This window comes from Uloborus diversus, chromosome 10 (assembly GCF_026930045.1).
Source record: "Uloborus diversus isolate 005 chromosome 10, Udiv.v.3.1, whole genome shotgun sequence".
Lineage (NCBI taxonomy): Eukaryota > Metazoa > Arthropoda > Arachnida > Araneae > Uloboridae > Uloborus > Uloborus diversus.
In genome coordinates, this window is record NC_072740.1 from 13,270,897 (window position 1) to 13,292,785 (window position 21,889).

General features: G+C 33.2%; 1 protein-coding gene across 1 annotated transcript in view; it reads right to left on the reverse strand.

The window, feature by feature from the left end:
• Positions 1-21,889, reverse strand: part of LOC129231660 (putative sodium-coupled neutral amino acid transporter 11) — an 89,096-nt gene that overhangs the window by 7,131 nt on the left and 60,076 nt on the right. Inside the window, exons 6-11 of the mRNA XM_054866023.1 lie at positions 19,627-19,692; positions 12,823-12,929; positions 12,666-12,745; positions 12,427-12,497; positions 517-678; positions 313-425 (exon numbers count right to left, since the gene is read on the reverse strand). Coding sequence (XP_054721998.1) covers positions 313-425; positions 517-678; positions 12,427-12,497; positions 12,666-12,745; positions 12,823-12,929; positions 19,627-19,692 — 599 coding nt within the window. The remainder of the gene's footprint in view (positions 1-312; positions 426-516; positions 679-12,426; positions 12,498-12,665; positions 12,746-12,822; positions 12,930-19,626; positions 19,693-21,889) is intronic.

The window sequence follows — 21,889 nt, forward strand, 5'->3', positions numbered from 1 at the left end:
CACACACCGTCTTATATTTTTCCTTTTAGGTCAAAACAATTGTAAAAAAAAAAGTCTTATATACTTTGAACAATGATAAACTGTGCTGACTTGAGCCTTGAAAGTGTGAAACAGCACTATGAACTAGCCCAAATCGGAAAAAAAAGGGGGGCGGGACTTCAAAATGTCATGCTGATAAAACGTTGTCCCTATAGCTGCACATGTGCCACAAAAATATTTATCCAAATTAAAAAAAAAATAGGTGTCCAGCAGGAGGCCTAAAATTTGCAATTTTCTTCAAATACATATCAATCATCTACATATTACACATACTTCTCTTGTGACAAAACACTCTATAGGATATGTCAACATTATGGTAATGGTAAAAATCCAACGAGCAGCATTGGCCCAATCATCACTCATACAAAAGTTTTCCAGTAGATCGCCTAAAATGAAAATTCATGCTGTAAAATTAATGTTGAAGAAACATTACACATTTGGTTTAAAAGTTAACAGCATTAATAAACTTTTCCTTACCTTGCACTAAACCAGTAAATGTAACATAGCCACATATTCCAAATATGACTATTATTAAGCATGAAAAGCCAATGCTTATGTGTGTGACAAGATTCCAACGGGCTTGAGTGGGGTTATCAAGTGCACCATACAGAAGAAATGAATTATGATGACACATATAAGCTAAAATAGATACACATCACAACTTTAATAATAGTAATAATAAGTCATTTTTCACACAGCAGATAGTTAAAAAAGATGTAACTATACAATTTCACACTTTGTTTGCAAAGTTCTAACTAATTTAATTCTTGAAAAAAAAAATGCTTTTACAGATATTGTTTTTGAAAAGTTTGCAGAAACATTCTATGCCTCTAGCTCAAAGTCCCAAATGAAACAGTCAAAGAAAAAAATCTGCTTAAAACATCACACAAGAATGCATAACTTCAAATTAATTATTAGCACAATTTCAGATTAAAACACAGTAAATGCAGTAATAATGCATAACTAAAATGCATAACTATCAAGACACAAATGTTGCCTTATGCATCTAAAATGGGTAAAGAAATTAAGTTCAGAAATGTAAAACTTAGCAAGTGATTTCTATAATGATGTTAAAATATTTCAATGAAGAAAAAAAAAATCTTGTTTATTTTTCGGAATATGCACAAACTTTTATGAATAGCTGAATTCAAGAATTAATAATAATAATAAAACTGCTTAAGTGGCTTACTGATCACTCTGAAATTCATAGTCAAATGTGAAAATTTAATCACTTTAAAAAAAAAATGTCCGCATTCAAACAAATACATTACATTGATCTATCTTTTTGTACATGTTGGATAATTACTTTCAAAAATGTTATCTCTTCAAAACGGCTAAAAAGTTCAAGTTATTTGGCACATAAATGTTTGTTTGAATTTCAAGTTTTAAACAACTATTTATATACTTGTTTGAAAGCAATTAGTGCAGTGTAATAGAATGATACTCCAGCACTGCTTTTTAGAGGGAAAAGAGTAAAAATGAAACAATAAAAATATTTTCAAACTCGATTTCAAAAAAAAAAAAAAAAAACATAAATAGTTAATATTAGGGACTGATATCAAAACATTTATTTTAATAATTTCACCATTCTTTAAGAATGATAAAAGCAATTAATAACTGATTTCTCTAGAAGAGGCTAAGTATAATTTCATTTAACACACAAGAAACATATGTTGGTAAATTTGAAAAGAATGTGTTTAAAATTACTATTTAACAATTCAGTTATGTTACATTTTGAGTTACTGCATCATTGTGAACATGTTTGATCAAAAAGATAAGAAACAGTAAGGAAAATATTAAGATGTAAGTGTTAAAAGTGACACATTTTAAATAATAAAAAAAAGAAAGAAAAAGTTTGTTTAATGAATTGTCAATATATATTCTCTCTCTCTCCTGTTGAATTAGTCTCCCCTACATTAAGGAGACAGATGTATAAATCAGATTACAGATATATAAATCTTAAAAAGCAAGAAATCATACAGATTTAAAACATTCATTATCAATCTTTGCAAAGCATAGAAAGTCTGATGGTTCCTATATACAGTATGCCCACTAAAGTCAACGTCCCTTGTCGCCTCTTCATTTCGGAAAGGCTGCTGCTATCTTTATAAATGTGATGTCTAGATATAGTAAATTGGATATGCGATGCGCTACCAAATGAGACTGCTCACAGTGCCATCTGGTGGAAAATTGCGGATATAGAATCTCTATCTCGAATACGGATTAAGATAGAGCAAAAAAGGGATTTACAAAGTTGTAGAGCATCAACCATTTTGAACGAAAAGACATCTTGTCAACATAAATGTAAATAATAGAACATTACAACATATTGTGACATTTATAAGTGCACCCATGAAATTTTATCTATATGCAGCCACGGACATTCCAATGAAGGTCACTGCACCCTCCCGAAAATCTTCTAATTTAGCCAAATTTGACTGATGAATTAGAGCATTTGGTGATACAGAAACTATTGCCATTTGTTTTTATCTTTTATTTTTCATGATGTTCTATATCTCTTTCATTTGATATAGGTATGCATGCAAAGATTTCATTTCATTTATCTATTTATTTTTATTATTTGCTAAATCCGGGGATTTAATCAATAAGTTTAAAGTTTTCTCCTCCAAAAATTTAGATTTGGGATGCACCCTGTATACACAGCCAGTTTAATTGAAAATATGAAATTCACTGGCAGATGCCGAACACTAATACTTTAAAACACAGTCAAAGCTTCATAGAGGGTTTACTTGTTTCTGAAACATTTACTTAATCAGTTTAGATTTAACACCTTTTTCAAAAATCATTCTTGAATGGCACAGAATTTTTTGCTAATTTAAAAAACATAGAACTCAGTTAAAATATTGAAACATCATGTTGATTTCTTTAAATTTTTTGCTTATTCAAAAAATATAGAATTCAGTTAAAATATGAAACATCATGTCTATTTCTTTACAGAAAGATTTTTACATCCACAGCTGTTTTTAAATATTTTGTTTTCAACATGAGTCCAGAAGATATATTAGAAAATACAATCCTAAAAAAGGCTATTCAATTATGCTTGCATCATATAATTCACATTCATAAGAAAATATTTGAAATTTGATAACATATAGATGGAAAGATTCTTCAATGTAAAATTTTCACCTTTTGCAGTTTCTTACATGGCTTCTGATGACAAAGAAAAAAAAAATGATTCTAAACTGATAACAGAACGTGCACCACAACTACTGAGATATTACAAAAAATATACTAAATTTAACATGATTACTTTTAATCTGGCAGTATTGTCCGTTTTTCACTAGTTGAGACTTGGCCACGCCCCCAACACGTGGTATCGGAAGATTCTATATGCGTCTTTTGGGGATGAGGCTTCAGACCAACACTGAGAAAGGTTGCAATTGGCAATCGTTATCGCGCTGTAAGAAGACGAGTGTTCTATAATTTTCTAAGAAATTACCTCCCACCTTCTTTCCCGAAAAAAAGGTGTGCTACTAAGACAATTGTTCGACTTAAAAGTATTTTAAGATTTGCAGTATATTTCTATACGTTTTGGGTTAATGTATCATTGATTTGGCGACGGAAATCCTAAACTTTCTGTCTTTCACGTTACGTAAACATTTTCTGAAAACACGGTGAACAGTTGCAGGTGAAATTGGAAGGAAAATTTTTCCTTCTATTCTGCTGAAACTTTCACAGCTCTCAAACGTGGGTTTTTCATAGGTATTCTAATTATAAATCTCTAATCGCATATTGTTAACTTTGCTGGTCAACCATTTCTCACCTTATTTTCGATCCGATTTTCTTCTTTAAAGCGTTTATTAAATATTACACAGTGCTTAGGGATAAATGAACTACTTTTGCAATATTTCGAACTGCTTTACTTCCAATATAATGAAGAATTAATGCGTTTTCGAATTGTGTTTGTTGTTAATTTGCAAATACGAGTCATTTTTAAAATAATACGTAGATTTGTAAAGTGAACAAGCAAAAATTAATGCCAAAAGATTTTTTAACTATCACCCCATTGAAAAAATAACAAAAAAAAAAAAAAAAGGAAAGAAAACGACAGACGATAACTTTAATTTCGAATTTTTCTGAAAATATTTCTCTGTCACCTCATTTTTGGCCCATTTCAAACAGTCAATATTTTGTAAAAAAAATGTTGAATTGATGTAATCATGTAGAGACAGTATGAAAAAGTATTGAACTACTATTTCGATTCCTATAGGCACTTAATTTTTAACCATACACATTTAAAGCCTACGAACAATTTTGGAAGCCTCAGTGGGTAAGTTGCACTCTGTGTGACACATTTCAATACTTTAGTACTATTTTTTTTTCCAATATGGCTTTTATTCTTCAGAAATGAAAAAAGTAACAAAACAAAAATTAAAGCTTTTCACATGCCAATATGGTTATCTACAGAATAATTGAATAAGTGCCTGAAACAACGTTTTATGTTACTGTTTTAACCTATTTATTTTTGTAAATACGAAAAAATATACATGCTTTTTTTTATTCAAGTTTTTTCGATTACTCTAAAAGTAATTCAGTTCTTCCAGTACTTTTACGGAACAGCGTTACGTGTGGGGATCATAAAATATGCAAAAGTTTGTTGCCCGGAATTCTAATACAGATCCGAACAAGGACGGACACAAGGGAGGGGCGATGGTGCGACCGCCCCTTCCTTGAGTCGAGATGCAGAACTCTTCCACGGCATGTCTTTGATACTGAAGTTGAAAATTGTTTTAGCCTATCTTCAATAGTTTGACGAAGCTCTTGCTGTCTGGAAAATGAAAGTGTAGCACATATCTTATTCTTAACACATTACTGATAGAGATCTGAACTTTGTATAGGAAGTATTTCAAAGTTCCAAAAACTCAATTTTAGAAGATTTTAGATGATATTAAATAGAGTTATAGGGTTCAAGGGCTCTTCTCAGGAAAGTTTGGAAAATTGAAGTCCCCCCCCCCCAAAAAAAAGGAACTTTAATGGGACACCTTTGATGGCGTTAAGGTAAGGGATGGGGTTTGGTACACTCCTCCGCAATTTTGTAGAAAAGGAAGTCCCTCCCCTTCCCAAAATAACTGAAATGAGACGATCTTTCATGGTGTTTGGAAGGGGGGGGGGCGGAGGTTTGCGAATTTATAAAAGGGTAAGGGTGTGAAATCAATCGCCCCCTCCTTGAATAGTTTCTGGATCCGTCCTTGGCTCTGAATGTAAAATGCGTTATTTTTATCAAGAAACGTTGCTATAGTCAACCTATTCAGTTGTTCAACATATCCCTCACTGGCAAGGAAACTGACTCAACCACAAAAAAAAAAAAAAAAACAGCAATGGAGAAAATTAAGGTTTGACGCAATAGTAATTTTAAGTGATTTAGTCTCAAACATTACAATATGCGCAGTCAACTTATTATGTGATGTTTATTAATTAGTTTTTGAAGTATAGATACGTAATGCATACTTTAAGTTCAAAAAATATTCTTCCAAATTACGAAATTTTAATGATGTGTCATTATTGATGAAATCGTTTCTACGCCCCCCCCCCCCCCCCCGCACCATTTAGGTGAGCTAACTTTGCGGTTTTTGTGTCGAGAAAAAGCACTAAATTTAGATTTTGAATCAATAGCCGGTACGGTTTTCCCAGATTTTGAATTGTGTCACTTTCCTTGCCGGAGTGCGCTATGATTCTTTATTAAAAACATACATGATCATAAACAAATTGTGACTAGAGCTATCCAGGAAGGAGGGGGGGGGGAGCCAGTCTTTTCCCTTAAAACAATTGTTGCTGCGATTTTGGGGACTTAGAGCAAACCTAAGGCGTCGTTCACAAATGATGTCACGCTTGAAAGGGGTAGGGAGAGAGAGTTCGGGGTTCATGAACTTTGGACAGTTAGTCTCAAGGGGGAAGGAGGGGATTATAAGAAATATGACTTCACATATTTTGGTCCAAATAAAAGCGTTCGTTATAGCAATATGTTCATCGAACATTGCGTGAGATGTGACGAGGGGAGAGGCTAAGGTGAAGGGTAACGTCCTTTATGGACAATCCGTGTTTACGTTAGGCTACTGTGTACTGAAGTGTTATAACTAACTTCGTTTCTGCCTCCCCCCCCAGAAACGAAGTTGGTTACCTCCCCCCCCCCCCGCCTTGAAAATACTCGCCCTGGGGGTAGTCGTCATCTCTTAAGCCGGACCCAACCGATGAGCCTATAATTTTAAAACAGTATTCAAACCAAAGACACTTTTTATAACGCATCGCAAATTATTACATATTTCTAAACATTAATATTCATGCAATACTTAGAGAAATAGCCTTGATTTTAATAGTCAAATGCTTTAAATATTTCAGATTGATTTTTTATTGTTTTCTCATTTACTTTTATTTCTCACATGTAAATCCTTTCTGGAACAATTGCCCAGTCCCCGTCTTTGGTTCAATCAAGTTTTTTTTTGGGGGGGGGGGGGCAACTTTTGTTTGAATAATGTTTTCATCATTTTTCAAAAATAACTGCTACTGTAGATCTACTGACTGTATATCCGCTCTATATGATCTGAAATTTTGTACAATCCATACAGATGCATCAAAAAGACCCAACCCGTAAGAGCTACTGAGTCACCCCCCCCCCTCAAGAAAAGGGAGAGGGAGATGGAGAGAGATATTAAGTCTTCAAAACGAACGCAACCCTTAAGCATTTCAATGCCACAGTCTGTGTGGCAATGAAGTTTTCCTGTCCCCCCCCCCCCCCCTTTTTTTTCATCAGCGCACTTGCAATTTCGAATATAGGACGTTAGTGTTTGAAAGGATATCGTTCAAAATTCAGAAAGCCTATCCTTAATAGAAATGTTTCATTCGGAAAACAAAATACCTTACTTTTTTTTGTAAATACAATATTTTTGTTCTGAAATTTTCAGTTTAAAGAAATATAGATTCCCCGTAGACGACAATTACGCGAAGCTAGAAACGAAAGGAAAGAACACAAAGACATTTTTACAAATTTAAATGCCCGCCAAATTTAGGGTTGTCTCAATTGAAAGCGATAGCGATCACCCCCCGCGCTAAACTTAGCTTTGCTTTCGGGAAGGCGTTCCGAAGTCTCTTCTACTCATGAACGCACAATACAACTGAACAAATCAAGCGAAACGAAACAAATATGGAATGGAAATTACACACACATTTTGTTATGAAACAAACCTGCTGTTTGCAGTGCATAAAAATGAGCTTATGTGGAAAGAAAAAGAAAAAAGTAATTGTTGCTCTACATATTTCCATGCACTAAACATGGAAATCTTTGTGTGGAAGGACATTCCAAATATATTTAGTTTTCATGGTAAACTATTTGTGCCTATTATGCCGAGGATAATTTATGTGCAGGAAGACTAGGGGGGCTTAGGGCAGAAAATTTAGACATTATGCAAAATAATTAAGGAATTACATTTAAGATCTAGAAAAAAAAATCATAACTTTAAAATTCAGTTTTGTTAAGCACAAAAATATAAAGAATATGAATGATACACTTTATTATTAGCATTAAAGATTTACATTGATGTTTATATATTTTTTTAAACTTTTTTTTTACATACAAGCATACAGCTTGCTTAAGGTATTCAGATACTGCAATTTCACTTATCAGCGACCATTAATGTAGAATAGCCAAAACCAAGTTGGAGGTAGTAGAGCTCTCACTGAAGCTGAGGTAAGATTACCTTCATATTTATGGCCAACATTAAATGAGCTGGTAACTAATTACAGCTTATACAAATACAAATACAAATGTGACGACCAGCAACAGGCTCTGGGCCCAGCTAGGCTGGTCCTAGTCAATTAATTAGTCCCCAATGAAGATCAATGGCCCTCTTAAAGCTATCCACTCCCTTGCTCATTACCGCCTCTTCCGGTAAGCTATTCCAAGTGCCCACGACCCTGCTAAAGTAGTAGTTTTTCCTGATTTCCAAGTTAGCCTGAGATTTAAATAGCTTAAAACAATGACCCCTTGTCCTACTTTCCCCGCAAAAATTTAATCCATTTACATCTTTCATTTTGATAAATTTAAATAACTGAATCATGTCCCCTCTGACTCTCCTTTGCTCCAGGCTATACATGTTAAGCCTATTAAGTCTGGTATCATAATCTAAATCTGAGAGTCCCCTTACTAATTTAGTTACCCTTCTTTGAACCCTTTCCAATACGAAAATATCTTTCTTCAGATAAGGCGACCAAAACTGAACAGCATACTCCAAATGAGGTCTTACTAAACTCCTATATAAAGGCAGAAGAACTTTCTTAGATTTGTTTGAAATAGATCTCTTGATGAACCCAAGCATTTTGTTGGCTTTGTTACTAGCATTACTGCACTGTTGACTAAACTTGAAGTCCTGATTTATAAAGACACCCAGATCCATAACACTTTCTGCCTGATTTATGACTGAACCCTGTAAATGATATCTCATACGCTTATTTCCATGACCTAAGTGTAGCACTTGACATTTCCCTACATTAACTGCCATACCCCATTTATCTGCCCACTTAGTGATATGATCTAAATCCTCTTGCAGCTGTTTTACTTGTTCTTCATTTTCGACAATCCCCATAACTTTTACATCGTCAGCAAAACAATTCATGCTTCCAGAAATATTTTCATTGATGTCATTCATAAATATAATAAACAAAAGAGGCCCTAAAACTGATCCCTGAGGAACCCCACTTAAAACATCACTCCAATTAGAATGATTTCCTCTCACAACTACTCTTTGCTTCCTACCAGTAAGCCAATTTCTAACCCAAAGTAAAGTTTTTCCTCCTATTCCAATGTCAGCTAACTTGCTGAGAAGAGCAACATGCGGTACCTTGTCAAAAGCTTTTTGAAAGTCAATATAAACAACATCCACACATTTTTTGTTATCTAAAGCTGAGGTAACCTTGTCGTAGAAATGCAATAAATTAGTAGTACAGGATTTACCTTTCCTGAAACCATACTGCAAACTAGTCAACAGACTATTAGTCTCTAAGAACATCATGATCTTAATTTTGATCAAAGTTTCGAAATTCTTACAAATCACCGAAGTCAAACTTACAGGTCTATAATTCCCAGCAAGACCTTTAGACCCCTTCTTGAAGAGGGGCGTTATGTTAGCCAGCTTCCAGTCCTCTGGCACCGTCCCCGAGTTATAAGAAGCATTGAAAATATTCAAAATAACATCCACTAATTCCTCTGCCCATTCAACTAAAATTTTTGGATAAATATTATCTGGTCCCGGAGCTTTAGTTGCTTTAATCTTTTTCAAATGAAATAAAACCTCCTCCCTGGAAAATACAAAATCCTCAAGCTGTATAATAGCTTGTGTCTTGTTAGTGTCAACTGTTGAGATACAGTTATCGTTAAACACACTGGAAAAAAAGTTATTCAGAACATTTGCAATATCCCTATCGTTTTGGATTAAATTTCCATACTCATCAACCAAAGGCCCAATTTGACTGTTTCGAGCTTTCCCAGAATTAGCGTAAGCAAAAAACCTCTTAGGGTTCCCATCAATGTCATCTGCCAGCCTTTGCTCCAATTCCCTTTTCTGAATCCGTACCAAATACTTAAAATTTCGCCTTGCCTTACCATACTGGAGCCTCTCCACACTCTGACCAGTTTCTTTAAACTTACGAAAAGTGGCTTGCTTATAATTAAGAGCTTCTTTAGTCTCCCTGGAGAACCACATGGGCCAAATTTTGGTATTAACACCTTTTCTCCTAAATGGAACATAGTCCCCAACGGTTTTAGCAAGTTTATCCTTAAATTCCGTCCACTGCTGATCTACGTCGCTATTTTCCAACCCTGACGAAAAAACCTCTTTCAAGCTCTGCCTAAGTGCAACAAAATCAGTGTTTCTGAAATTGGGCACAAACCTAAAATTATCATCTTTGCACACTTCAAATTTAACCCGGAACCTAATGCTGTTATGATCACTATCTCCAATATGCTCCCCTACACTCAACCCCTGAACAAAACTACCTATGTCACAAAAAACTAGATCCAAAATTGCCTCCTCTCGAGTTCCCTGAGTTACAACTTGATCTAAGAAACAGTCACCAATTACTTTTAAAAATTCCTCTTCTTTGCCATTACCAGGATAAAAATTATTCCAATCAATATCCGGAAAATTGAAATCCCCCATTATGATAACGGATCCCTTACTGGACATGTCACTAATAATATGGTACATCTGTTCATCTTGTCCCTGGTTTTAATTAGGTGGCCTATAAATGTTTCCAAAGCGTAGCTTTTTGCCCTTACTGCTCATCAACTCCAGCCAAACCATATCAATATCAGTAGGCTTATCATTTATGACCAATTCATTGCAAATAAAATTGTCTCTAACATAAAATAAGACCCCACCACCTCTTTTACCTACTCTATCCTGTCTGAACAAATTATACCCAGCAATATGTAATAACTCTGCATCAGATTTGGTAGCCCATGTCTCTGTAATTCCAATAACATCCAACTTCTCATCCATAACTATGCTTTTCAATTCATCCATCTTGTTCCTAATACTGCGAGCATTGGTATAGAAAACTTTAAGCATGCCTAAGTTCCTTTTATTTAACACCCTGAAATTTCCTAAATTACAATTGTTAACATTACTACTCTTGTTCGTCACTTTATTTCCATTTCTAGCAATACCCAAAAAAATTTCATTCTCTCGATACCTGATGCTTGAACCATGCCCCCCATTCCAACTTAGTTTTTTGACTCCGAATCCCTTAAAATTAATCCACTAACCATTTTGACCCCTGTAGAGCTCAGATGCAGGCCATCCCTAGCAATCCAATCCCGTTTACAATGACTCCATACATCAATGAACCTGATACTGCGCTTTTCGCAAATTGACTTCAGTAGCAAGTTCATACACCTCGCACGTTGATTTAGCCAGCTCCTATGCACTCCACACCTGGGAAGCAAACCAACCACTTGGACATTCGTCGAAAAGCTGGTTGCTTTATCCAACAGGGATTCCCATTCCCTAGAAAACTCCTCATTTTTACTGTGGCCTACATCATTTGTTCCCACCCACAAAGTAACCATGTCCTCCTTATTCAATACTCCCTTCTTTTCAGCAACCATATTAACGTCTTTTACCCGAGCCCCTGGTAAACAACACCTAGCCACCTTACGCTTTACTCTCCCAACTGTGTTACCCACCTCCCTTACCATAGAGTCCCCCAAAATTACACCCTTAGTTTCCCAATCTAACTCCTCATTTGAAACTTCCCCCTGAATCTCTGGAACATTTATACCCTCTACAACTGGCCTACACCCTAATGCTAACTGGGCTTCCAAAACTAGCATCTTAAGTCTTAAGTCTGAGAGTTCAGCACATTTAGTGCAAATATAATCCTCCTCAAAAACAGACTCATTTTCCCCCTTATACAGGCAGAACATATGACATAAATCACAAGAGATCCACCTGTCCCCCTTCCCACTCTTTACCTCTTTCATAATGCATATAACACCCATTTCTACTCAGTGAATATGTTCCAAAAGGCAAAACAGAAAGATAAAAATGCAAAAAAACACAGAATAAATACTAAAAACAGCAGTAAATAAACAGAGTTGCTATACCCAATAAAGCACACAAGATCAAAAACCAGGAGATCACCACATGTTAGGCTTAGCTCCAAAAAATGCAAAAACACTTCAAGAATACAATAACAGCTAAAATGAGCCCCCAAAACACAATAAAACTAAATTACATGATAAAGTGAAGTAAAAAAACCTAAAACTAGACAGTAATAATGAAAAATTATAGTAAGAAAACACTTATCAAATTAGCAGCAATAACACTCCCTGCATCACAGGCGCCCTCTAGTGGCCTGGGGTGAGTTGTCACTTGGTCTGAAGACCCATGTCATAATGTTAAAATAGTTTTAGCTAAGAGGGTGAAGGTAATTTCAACTTTAATGAGAGATCTACTACTTCCACCTTGGTAATGGTTATTTCAAACTGCTCACTAATAAGTATGAAACTGCAGTATTTGGACGCTGGAAGCGAGATGTGCCATATATGCTAGAAGTTCTACTGTAGCCTGGCTTGGTGTGGTAACTTACAGCTTATTAATGTTTAAATAATTTTAGGCTCCTGGAAAGTTTTTTCTGTAATATCGTGTAGCCAACCAACTTGTAGTGAGCAGAAAGGGAAAAAAAATACATAGTTCAATTTCTATTCAACCACAAAAATTGCACACAATTTTTTGTGTAAATTCATATGTTGCTCCTCACAAGAAAAACAAATTTAGAGGATGAGTGAATTTGATAATGACTGAGAAAATAAAAAGTTTTTATTACATTAAATTTTTGAAAAAAGGTTGTGCAAACTTTTTAGTTTTAACTTACCAAACGCTATAACTCCAATAGCTTGAGTTACTCCCGTATTTGCAAATACAAACGCATCTGGAGTGATTTCTCTAAAACATATCATAAAATTAAGTTTGAAGTTTCACTAAATGACTAACTTGTTAATATATTACAATAAAGAAAAAATATTTTTAAACAGCAAAAGAACATCAAGATTATAATCATAAGTCTAAAATTTCTGAAAATAAATAAATAAACACAGATTAGAAAGGACTTACATTTCACCAGTCATAGTAAAAGCTCGAATCACAACAAACAGCACAATGGATGCAGCAAAAATCAAAGATAAAAATGAGACCTATATACAAAAGCAAAGTCATTTATTATGTATAAAAAAATGAACTCGGAATATTGCAAACCTGAAAATCATCTTACCAAAGAAAGTCTCACAATGGTCCGATATAAGGAGAGAGGTAATGTAACAAATAAGGTTGACATAAAAACAATAAAATGCCGGTTCCCCAAGATAGAACTGCGTGACACTACAAAAGAAGCAAACACATTTTACTCCAAGTAATTTTGAAAGGCAGAAATTTCTAGCTAAACATTGATAATAAATTAACAAATAAATATTAGAACTTTCCCCAACTAATTCTAGGAAATTATAGTGATAATTTTTTCTTTATCAGGAAACTAAACAAGCTACAAATGAAATTACTGAATATAAAATAACTCTATAGCAGAAATTCAATATACAGTTGCAATTTTAATGAAACCAGTTGAAAAGTGACTTCAGCTTAAACTACATAGCAGTAGTGAAGCTTAACTAGATTCATAGATCACATAGATAACTAGATTTCAATAGATTAACTAGATTCATTCACTGTGATGCAATTTCATTGTAGTGTTTGAAGGACTACTAGCATCAATTGTTGGTCATAAAATGAAACATAAATAGGGGAGAGTGGGGATATTTCAACCCTCAAGAGACTTGTTCCCTCTCTGAAATCTCGACATTGCTATAACACACAAGTTTCAGTGCTGGCAACATTACTGAGTAGTAACAGTAGATTTACATTTCCAAGTATCACACTGCTTCTTTTACGCATGCTTTTGAGGTTATGTGTCACTGTCAGTTTTCAGAGGGGATACATAAATAGGGGAGGGTGGCTCAAAGCGGGTAGGTTTTTGAAGAATGCTCAAAAATTATAGTTTTTGGATTTTTATCGTGACAATTTCTGTTTTATTTTCTAGCAGGGTTCTTGAACTTCAAAATAAGAAGTGATTTTTGTATTATTTAAAACCCAATATTTATGTATTATCAAACATCACAAACACTTGAAAAACTCGCTTTGCCCTACAAGGGGCAAAGTGGGTAAGCTTAATTAAATGTGATTTGGTACATTTGCCAATAAAACATAAAGTTATAAATGATTAAATTAGTTGACTAGCTACCTGTCATTATAAAAAAATATATAAAAAAAGTTATACTTATCCAATTTAAAGTCTGTACATTTGTTTATAAAACATAAAGAAATAACTGACGAAATTAATGGACTAGATTAAATCCTATACACACTTGCCCGACCCGTTTTGCTCAAAAGCACGTTTTTTTATATCAATATTTATAACCTTAAATTAATAATTAAAAAAAAAAACGGAATGACCATCGTAGTTTGTAGGTGGATGGTGTCAGAATGACATAATACTATTGACAATTTAAAAAATAAGCTGGCTACAAGTTACAAAACTTCATATTTTTTAGAAATGTATCATTTTTTAATTTTAAGCCTGGTTGCCTCATGCCCCTTTACTGGGACTGATCAAAACTCGGGGGGTGTTTGAGTGAACAGGACATACGTATATTTCGCCGCTGACACACCATGCAGGGGCATATGAAGGCCTACCCACTTTGGGCCACATTCTCCCATATATATATATATATATATATATATATATATATATATATATATATATATATATATATATATATATATATATATATATATATATATATATTTGGATTGTGGATGATAAGTATAGCAAGCTTATTTGAAGAAGTTATGCAGTGCATACATTGTTTTTATAACGGTGTGAGAAGTACCAATACAAAGTTTTTTTGGCTGTAATTTTTAAATATGTTTCAAAAGTATACTTGGGGGTACTTAATCCTTTCAAAGAAGGGATACTTGATCCAGGAACAAGTGTCTTTGAACATGATTTTACTCATAAAGTGTATGCTTTTTATTCTACTTATAATTTAATGAAAGGCCTTTGGGTTATAAAATATATTCAACAGCTAAAGTAAATCCCCTATTAATAGTGAAAGCTTAAAAAAAGCTGACTTGGGACAAGGTTTTCATCATAGCATTATAAATCAGCATATTCACAAAAATTTTCAAATTTACTATTCAGCTTATCAGATGCTTTATTTTTCCAAAATCATTGTTGAAATTCGAAATTTCTGTTTCTTTTTTTAATTTTTCATTTCTTGCGAAGCACTATTTTCAGCTAAATTTTAGTGTAAAAAATATTGTTATAGTTTATGAAGCAAAAATGCTAGTTTTGCTCATCATTTATTGCACGTTTGTTAAATTTTAAATGTTTTTCCAGTATTTATTTCTTGGTTTTCTTTGAGTAGTTGCTCCTTTAACAATGTCAGTGTTTTGTAATTACAAAGTTGATTTTGTATGTTAAATATGTTTTAATAGCTATTGCTTTGTTTTGTTTAATTTTTAATTTGACATAATCAATTTTGCTTACTTAATGAATAAATAGTAAACAGGTTGCAATAATAAATGTTTGACTTATATTTAAAGCACTAATAAGAACTCTTTTCTCACCAGAATTAAGTCTCCTTGTATAAACAAGACTTGATCCTTTTTCCTTTTTTTCATATTTCATTAGAATAAAAAAATTAAATGGCATAGCATTTTGATGGTAAAAAGATGGTTCTAAATTGGCAATGTAAGATAGTTTAGTTCATCTGATTCAAACACAAGTTTTTATCTCAAACAAAAAAAGGATATCAACTATATCCAGTCTTCCCTAATATTAAAATATTTGAGACTGATAAAGTAAGCTCTAGATTATTGACAAGTCTTGTATGACATAAATACTTATGTCATACAAGATATAAAAGGTTTATCTGAAAGTTTTACACTCGAAAAAAGTTGGCACAAAAGGAAGTTTTCTGCTGGAAGTAACATTTGGGGTATCCAAACTTACTTCTTCTCCATCTTTTCTGAATTGTAAGGATCTTATATGACACGAAATAAAATTCTCTCCAATAAAAGCTGTTTCTATCTGCTTTTGAAACAACAGTATACAGTTTAATTTTAGAACACATTTTGGTTTCTTCACAGTACATTATTTTGACATACAGTATGTTATACAACCCAAATTCAAAATAATAGAATACTTTCCACTTATTGGGAAAAAGTTTATTCTAACCAAATATAAGTGCAAATTATGTATTTAAACGAATGTGCCACCTTTCTTAGACCTTAAAGTGTACATTTCATTTCAAATATAGTTAATTAAAAATAATTTAAGACAGAACAATTAAAAAAGTTTCTAGTGATGAGAGTTCATATTGAGTCAAAAAATTAGAGTATTCAAATTAAAGGGGGGAAACATTTTCAAAAAAAGACAGTATCAATACTTTAATGCGTCATTTTTTGCTGGATTCAATTCTTTAATCCTTTCACACATGTACTCTACCACCTATTTACATTCATCACTTCTCTCTGACACTATTTCCATACTTCCTTCAATGAGGCAACAATATCAATTTTCTTGGCGGGTTCTCAGTCTTGAACGGCTTTCTTTATATTTGATGGTATCCCAAATTCTTGATTGTTTTGAGATTGGTAGAATTGCTTGACCAGTTTAATACCGAAATTCCTCTTTCTGTTTAAAACCTACGAAGTGATTTAGAGATGTAACACGGAGTAGAATCTTGCTGAAAGATATATGTCACTGAATGTGTCACTACTGTTCCTCAGAAGAATTCTCATGCAGTATGATTGATAAACAGCAGAAGTCATACATTGTTTTATTTTAAGATACATACAATCGTCCAATTCTAGCAGCCCTCATGCGCCCACAAGCCATAAACAATGTCTCAAATTTGAGAGAATGTCTAACACAAGATTTCTCTTACACTTTATTTTTTTAAATGCCAAACCCGAACACCTTTTTTGTTTAGAGATATTTCAAAAAAAAAGATTCATCACTGAATATAATACTTTTCCAACCTTGTTGCCGCTATATGAACTTCTCTTTGCTCCAGTAGAATCGTGCACATTTTTGCTTCATGTTTATCTTTGTCTTACTTCGTAGATTGGCAATTGCAACTGCAGTTGTGCAACTATTCAAGTGTAGTTGGCTTGGACACGATAACTGTAGATTCTTTCTAACATTTTTTGACATACGAGGCATTTTAAAACAACTAGTTCTGATGATTCACTTTAATTTAGGTTCATCTGTGTCCAGTGGCGGCTCGTGCTTTGAAAAAGTGAGGGGGCCAGATCATAGGTGCACTTGCATCCCTGCCCCCCCCCCAGGGTGTTTAAAAAGGAAACTTTTTTTTTTAAATATTTTTTTTAATATTTAATCTTTCTGAAAATAATTATTTGTGTTGAGTAGATAAATTCATTTTAAACTCTAAATTATCATTATGGTACGCTAATTACTTGAAAACAAAGAGTCAAGAAAGGAGCAAACGGTCTAACCTTGTGCAAACGAAGGCTTCTTCAGGAACTGTGTGTTGTTTATTTTACACAGCCTGAACATTCAAACTATGTAAAATAAACAGCAAACAGGCAGAGTAACGCTCTCTGCGAATCCTGCTGTAAATACTGAGGTTCAATGCGTTGGTGTTGAGGGAGGAAAAGAACAGATAATCCACGGCAGTGTATAATCCGTAAATCATCAATTTCACTTTTTTAACAGATAATCCATGGATAATAAAAATATAAATTATTATCTGAAAATAGTGAGGGGGCCCAGGCACCCTCCCACGAGCAGCCACTGTCTGTGTCAGTTGTTACAATTTTCTACCTTGTCTACTTCGGTTACTTTTGAGGTGGTCAGTCCTTCTATATTCCATTAAAATTGTAGATTGTAAAACGTTCATTTGAATTGAGTTGGATTGTTATTTTCTAACTATAAGCAATGATACCGTAAAAGTGTACAACTTTAGACCACTTTATGTGTAAAGTAAGAAAAACAACGTTAAAAAAATAGCACAAATTTGCCAATTACAGCAGACACGTGTATGGATGTCTTTTCATCCATAAGCTCATTACTTTTTGCATTGAAAAAGGCGTTCCCTGTAACGCCGAAACATGTGTCTGCTGTAATTGGCAAATTTGTGTTTTTTTTTAACGTTGTTTTTCTTACTTTACTGTTCAGCACAAAGGTATTTATTTATCTAACTTTATGTGTATATTTCTTCATATTTTCATAATATTTTGCCAAAAAATGTTAAGAATTTAACCATACACTACTATACATCCTATCTGTAGTGTAAAGCATCGACAAAAATTCTAAATTAAGCACAAAGGGAGGAGAAATATTTTTGAATCGCGGTATAAAGTTTGCACATGGTTGTGACAACTTAAGACCACCTCATATTTTCCTTGATATGCACGGCTAAACCGCTCTGGTCTAAAGTTTCAATGCATAGATCGTTCTGTTCCAATCCCATACACTGCAAAAATTTTAAAAAAGGAATTTTGTAATTACTTTTTCCGATTTATAAATTTTTTATACTTTTTGAGTCAATTTCAGGTTCTCTTAAATAAAATCAATTGTGAAAAATACAATTTTTTATTCAGATCTATAAATATGAAGATGAGATAGTATGAAAAGCAATTAGTAGATAGCTACACTCCCGGATTTTTCTTTTTTTACAATGGCTTTTTTTTTAAATCATTTTTTTCACAGGGCTTTGATACAAATTTTGCCCCAATTGGGTAGGTTTCTTCAATGTCGCAATATTTTTTTTTTTGTACCAAATGACAAACGGGAATGAGGCCAACACTAAGATTTAACGTTTTTTGCCTTCTTTGTTGAAATTTGGTTGCTCCCGATTTCTTGGATAACCTTTTCCATCAGTTCAGGCGATTAGTTGAGGTAAGGAAGGTTGCCTATCGTCTTTCTTTTCCCTGGATTCATGTCTAAAACCAAAGAAAACCCGAAAACTAAAGAACTGCTCAAAACAATACAAAATTGTTCACAAAATATTGACAAACGATAGTCAATATGGTGGTCTAAAGTTGCAACTCGAATTCCCGTATTTTGTTTACTTTGAAACGACAAGTAAACAAAGCAACATCAGGATTCGCCAATAAGGTTAAACCATCTTAGATACCTAAGTAATAAAGTAATAAACTTACCTTCAGAGAATTCTATCGGCAAATATAGGTTTCGAAGGAGACTTTGAGAGCTGAAGCAAAAATTTCAAAAAACCTCCCAACACAAATGAATATTGACACAACGCTGATAACACTGGAGCTTGAAGTAAACAACATGAACTTTGCTGAACAACACTTGCGAACCTACTGAATTTTTTTAAAGACTTTAGCTTTGCTCCAGCGACCACTACATGGCACATACTACCATATTCCTTCAATGGTCTAAAGCTGCAACACTAGTCTAAAAGTTGTAGGGTTTTATGGTACTATACATAACTTTGTTTTTCCCTATTTATCACCTTGACGACCCATTTTGAGCAATAAAAGGTTTTTAAAAGAGCCTAAAATTATCTGGGTGCCAAGCTTCATACTTGTGACAAACTATCAGTTAACAGGTATGTAAATATTTTAGTTACTTTTTAAAATTCACATTTAATGAATACATTATTCTAATATTTTGACCCACATAAAAAATCTATATAATTTTACACTGTGTTAATGATCCATAAGTTAATAAAATAATATCTGCAAAGTTGTTCAAAAGGATTCACCCATTCATGAATAACGTGTTTTATTCTTTTTAATTTGCATGCGTTCACTTTTCTTGACTCAGGGACAAGTTTTGTTCAAATAGTTCAGATATTATATTATTTTGAATTTGGGTTGTATGTAGTTCTTAATAGGTAAAAAAAAATAAGTAAAGGCATTGCAAATTGACACATGGAAACATGCATATTAAACAAGCAAGTACAATAACATAAGTGTTTTACATAAGCCATATATGGGAATAGTTATGATATCAGAAATAATTTCTTACTATGAAACATTCTCATCAGCACCTTTGTTATAGTATCCCCAATAATTATATTATAACTTATCATAGCTAAAAGGAAAAAAAAAAAACAGAAATCAATAAAGCATATCTAGTATTCAATAAACATTGAAAGTTAAAAAAAAAATCAATGCATGATGATGTAAATTAAACAGCACAAAACTATTTTGATTTTAATTATATATGTACACATATGTATAGTATATATGTGTGAGTGAGTGCATATGAGAGAGAGATAGAAATGCTTGTACATAACGAAAAATATTTCTTAGGCGCATTGAAAAGGGACACATAAAGATAAAAACCTAACACAGATGAAATAGGTCTTTGTTAATATATTTTTGGAAACATGGCACTGCAGTAATAGTGTGTCGCAAAGTTTAAGCACAAGATTAGTAATAAAGTGAAACACATGCACTGGAATGGTTTGTAAATGTAACTGTATCCACAGAACTACATTAGAAGTTCATGTACAAAACTCAGGGACAATTCCATTAAAGAGAAATTAATGAATTATTTGAAAATCAAACTTTGTTGCATTTCAATAGTTTTCTGCACAAAAAAAAAGAATTTTTTTTCTCCCAAAGCACAATAGTCTCTTAGTAGTCTGTGGTGTTCCCATTGCACCAGACAAGATGAAATACATAATTTTCAATTAACAACACAAGATTATTGAAGGTTTTGGAAGGGAATCTGCCCTAGGCTTTCTTAATCACTGATTTGTGCTCTTGAACTGGAAGATTCTGCTTAACATTCTTGTAGAAGTCACATGAGAAGATTCCTAGATGTTGCCTTTCAGATTGGGATCCAAACTGCGTGCTGGCCAGTTTCTCAAACTGGTAATCTGAGACGTAAGCCATTCTTTTGTAAAACGGAAAGTGTTCATTAATGCATTGTTTTTCAGAAAGATCTGATTGGGAGCACTTATGACAGCAAAAACTCACTGATAAATTCGTAGTAATTTTTTGAATTTGTGACAATTAGCGAACAAAGATCGGCTCCCATCAAATCCAGAAGCTCAATTTATCATAAGAAAGCTTCATCTTGTTGCCTGCAGCATATGCTCTTTGGATCTTTTCTCAAGTCACGTTAATAGAATAATTAACTATCCAGACACCATTCATTTTTATTAAATTTTCATCAGAGAAAATCATTCATTCTTTAGAAAAGTATTTATTTTCTTCCCAGAAAATATCAACCTTCATAAATTAAAGACATTGGCGAAAGATCAAACATTTGCACTGAAATACTAGTGAAAGTAAACAATCTCCAATTTTGGTCTTAAACAGTAAGATATACATGAGGGGGGGGGGGGAAAGACTGCCTTCATTAATATTGAAAATCTTTTTAAAAAACATTAACAAATCATAAGCTACTTTACTTTGTAAAATTTTTCTGAAAAAAGCATTGTGGGTAAAGGCCTGATTCTTTCCACTCATGATAGTCAGATATTTTAAATTCTATGTTTTTAAGCCTACCAAATTGGTTCTCTTGCATTTGCAGAAAAAGTTTTCTCTGGAATGGTTATTTATCAGAGCTTTTTTTTTTTTTTAAACATTTGTAGTGATTCTCATGGTTTAAAAAATGAAATAATGTTTCAAAAAGCAAACTTACAAATAATAAATCCCTGAACTCTTTTGCTAGATACAGAGCATGTAAAGTGCTAAGTGGCTTGAGAACTTAAAGCAAAAATTGTGAGAACAATTTTTGTTGTTTATAAAACTTTGTCTTAAATCTTGATTTTGAGGAAGTACTTGGGTGGATGCTGCTTCAAATATCCTGTAGCTGAACAAGACTTAACCCGATGGATTTAGATGTTTGAATTATGTGGATTTTGTTCTTATTCTTATAATTAATTTCATTCTATTTGTGTAGGTAAAGCTACATGGTACTTACATTAATTTTCTTAAAATTGCTGCGTATGTATGAAAACCCTGCTGGAATCTGTTTGTCATATAACTTCCAGTTAAATTATTTTTACATCAAGTTGAGGAGTTAGCTGCCTCTAACAAGTTTCCTTCCTTGTTATTACTTATAAAGTGGTCTGTTATACTTATTCCTTATAATTGCTCTGTTGCTTTTATATGCAATATTTGGGATTTGTATGAATAAACTTTTTGTTTTTTAATATATTCTTTAAAATTTTTCTTTTCATACTTCTCTGCAGGTAGATATCTGATAGTTACAAGACCTGAATGGCAGACCATATAGGTAAAGAATTTTGGTAGTGCTTCTAAACCTCAACACA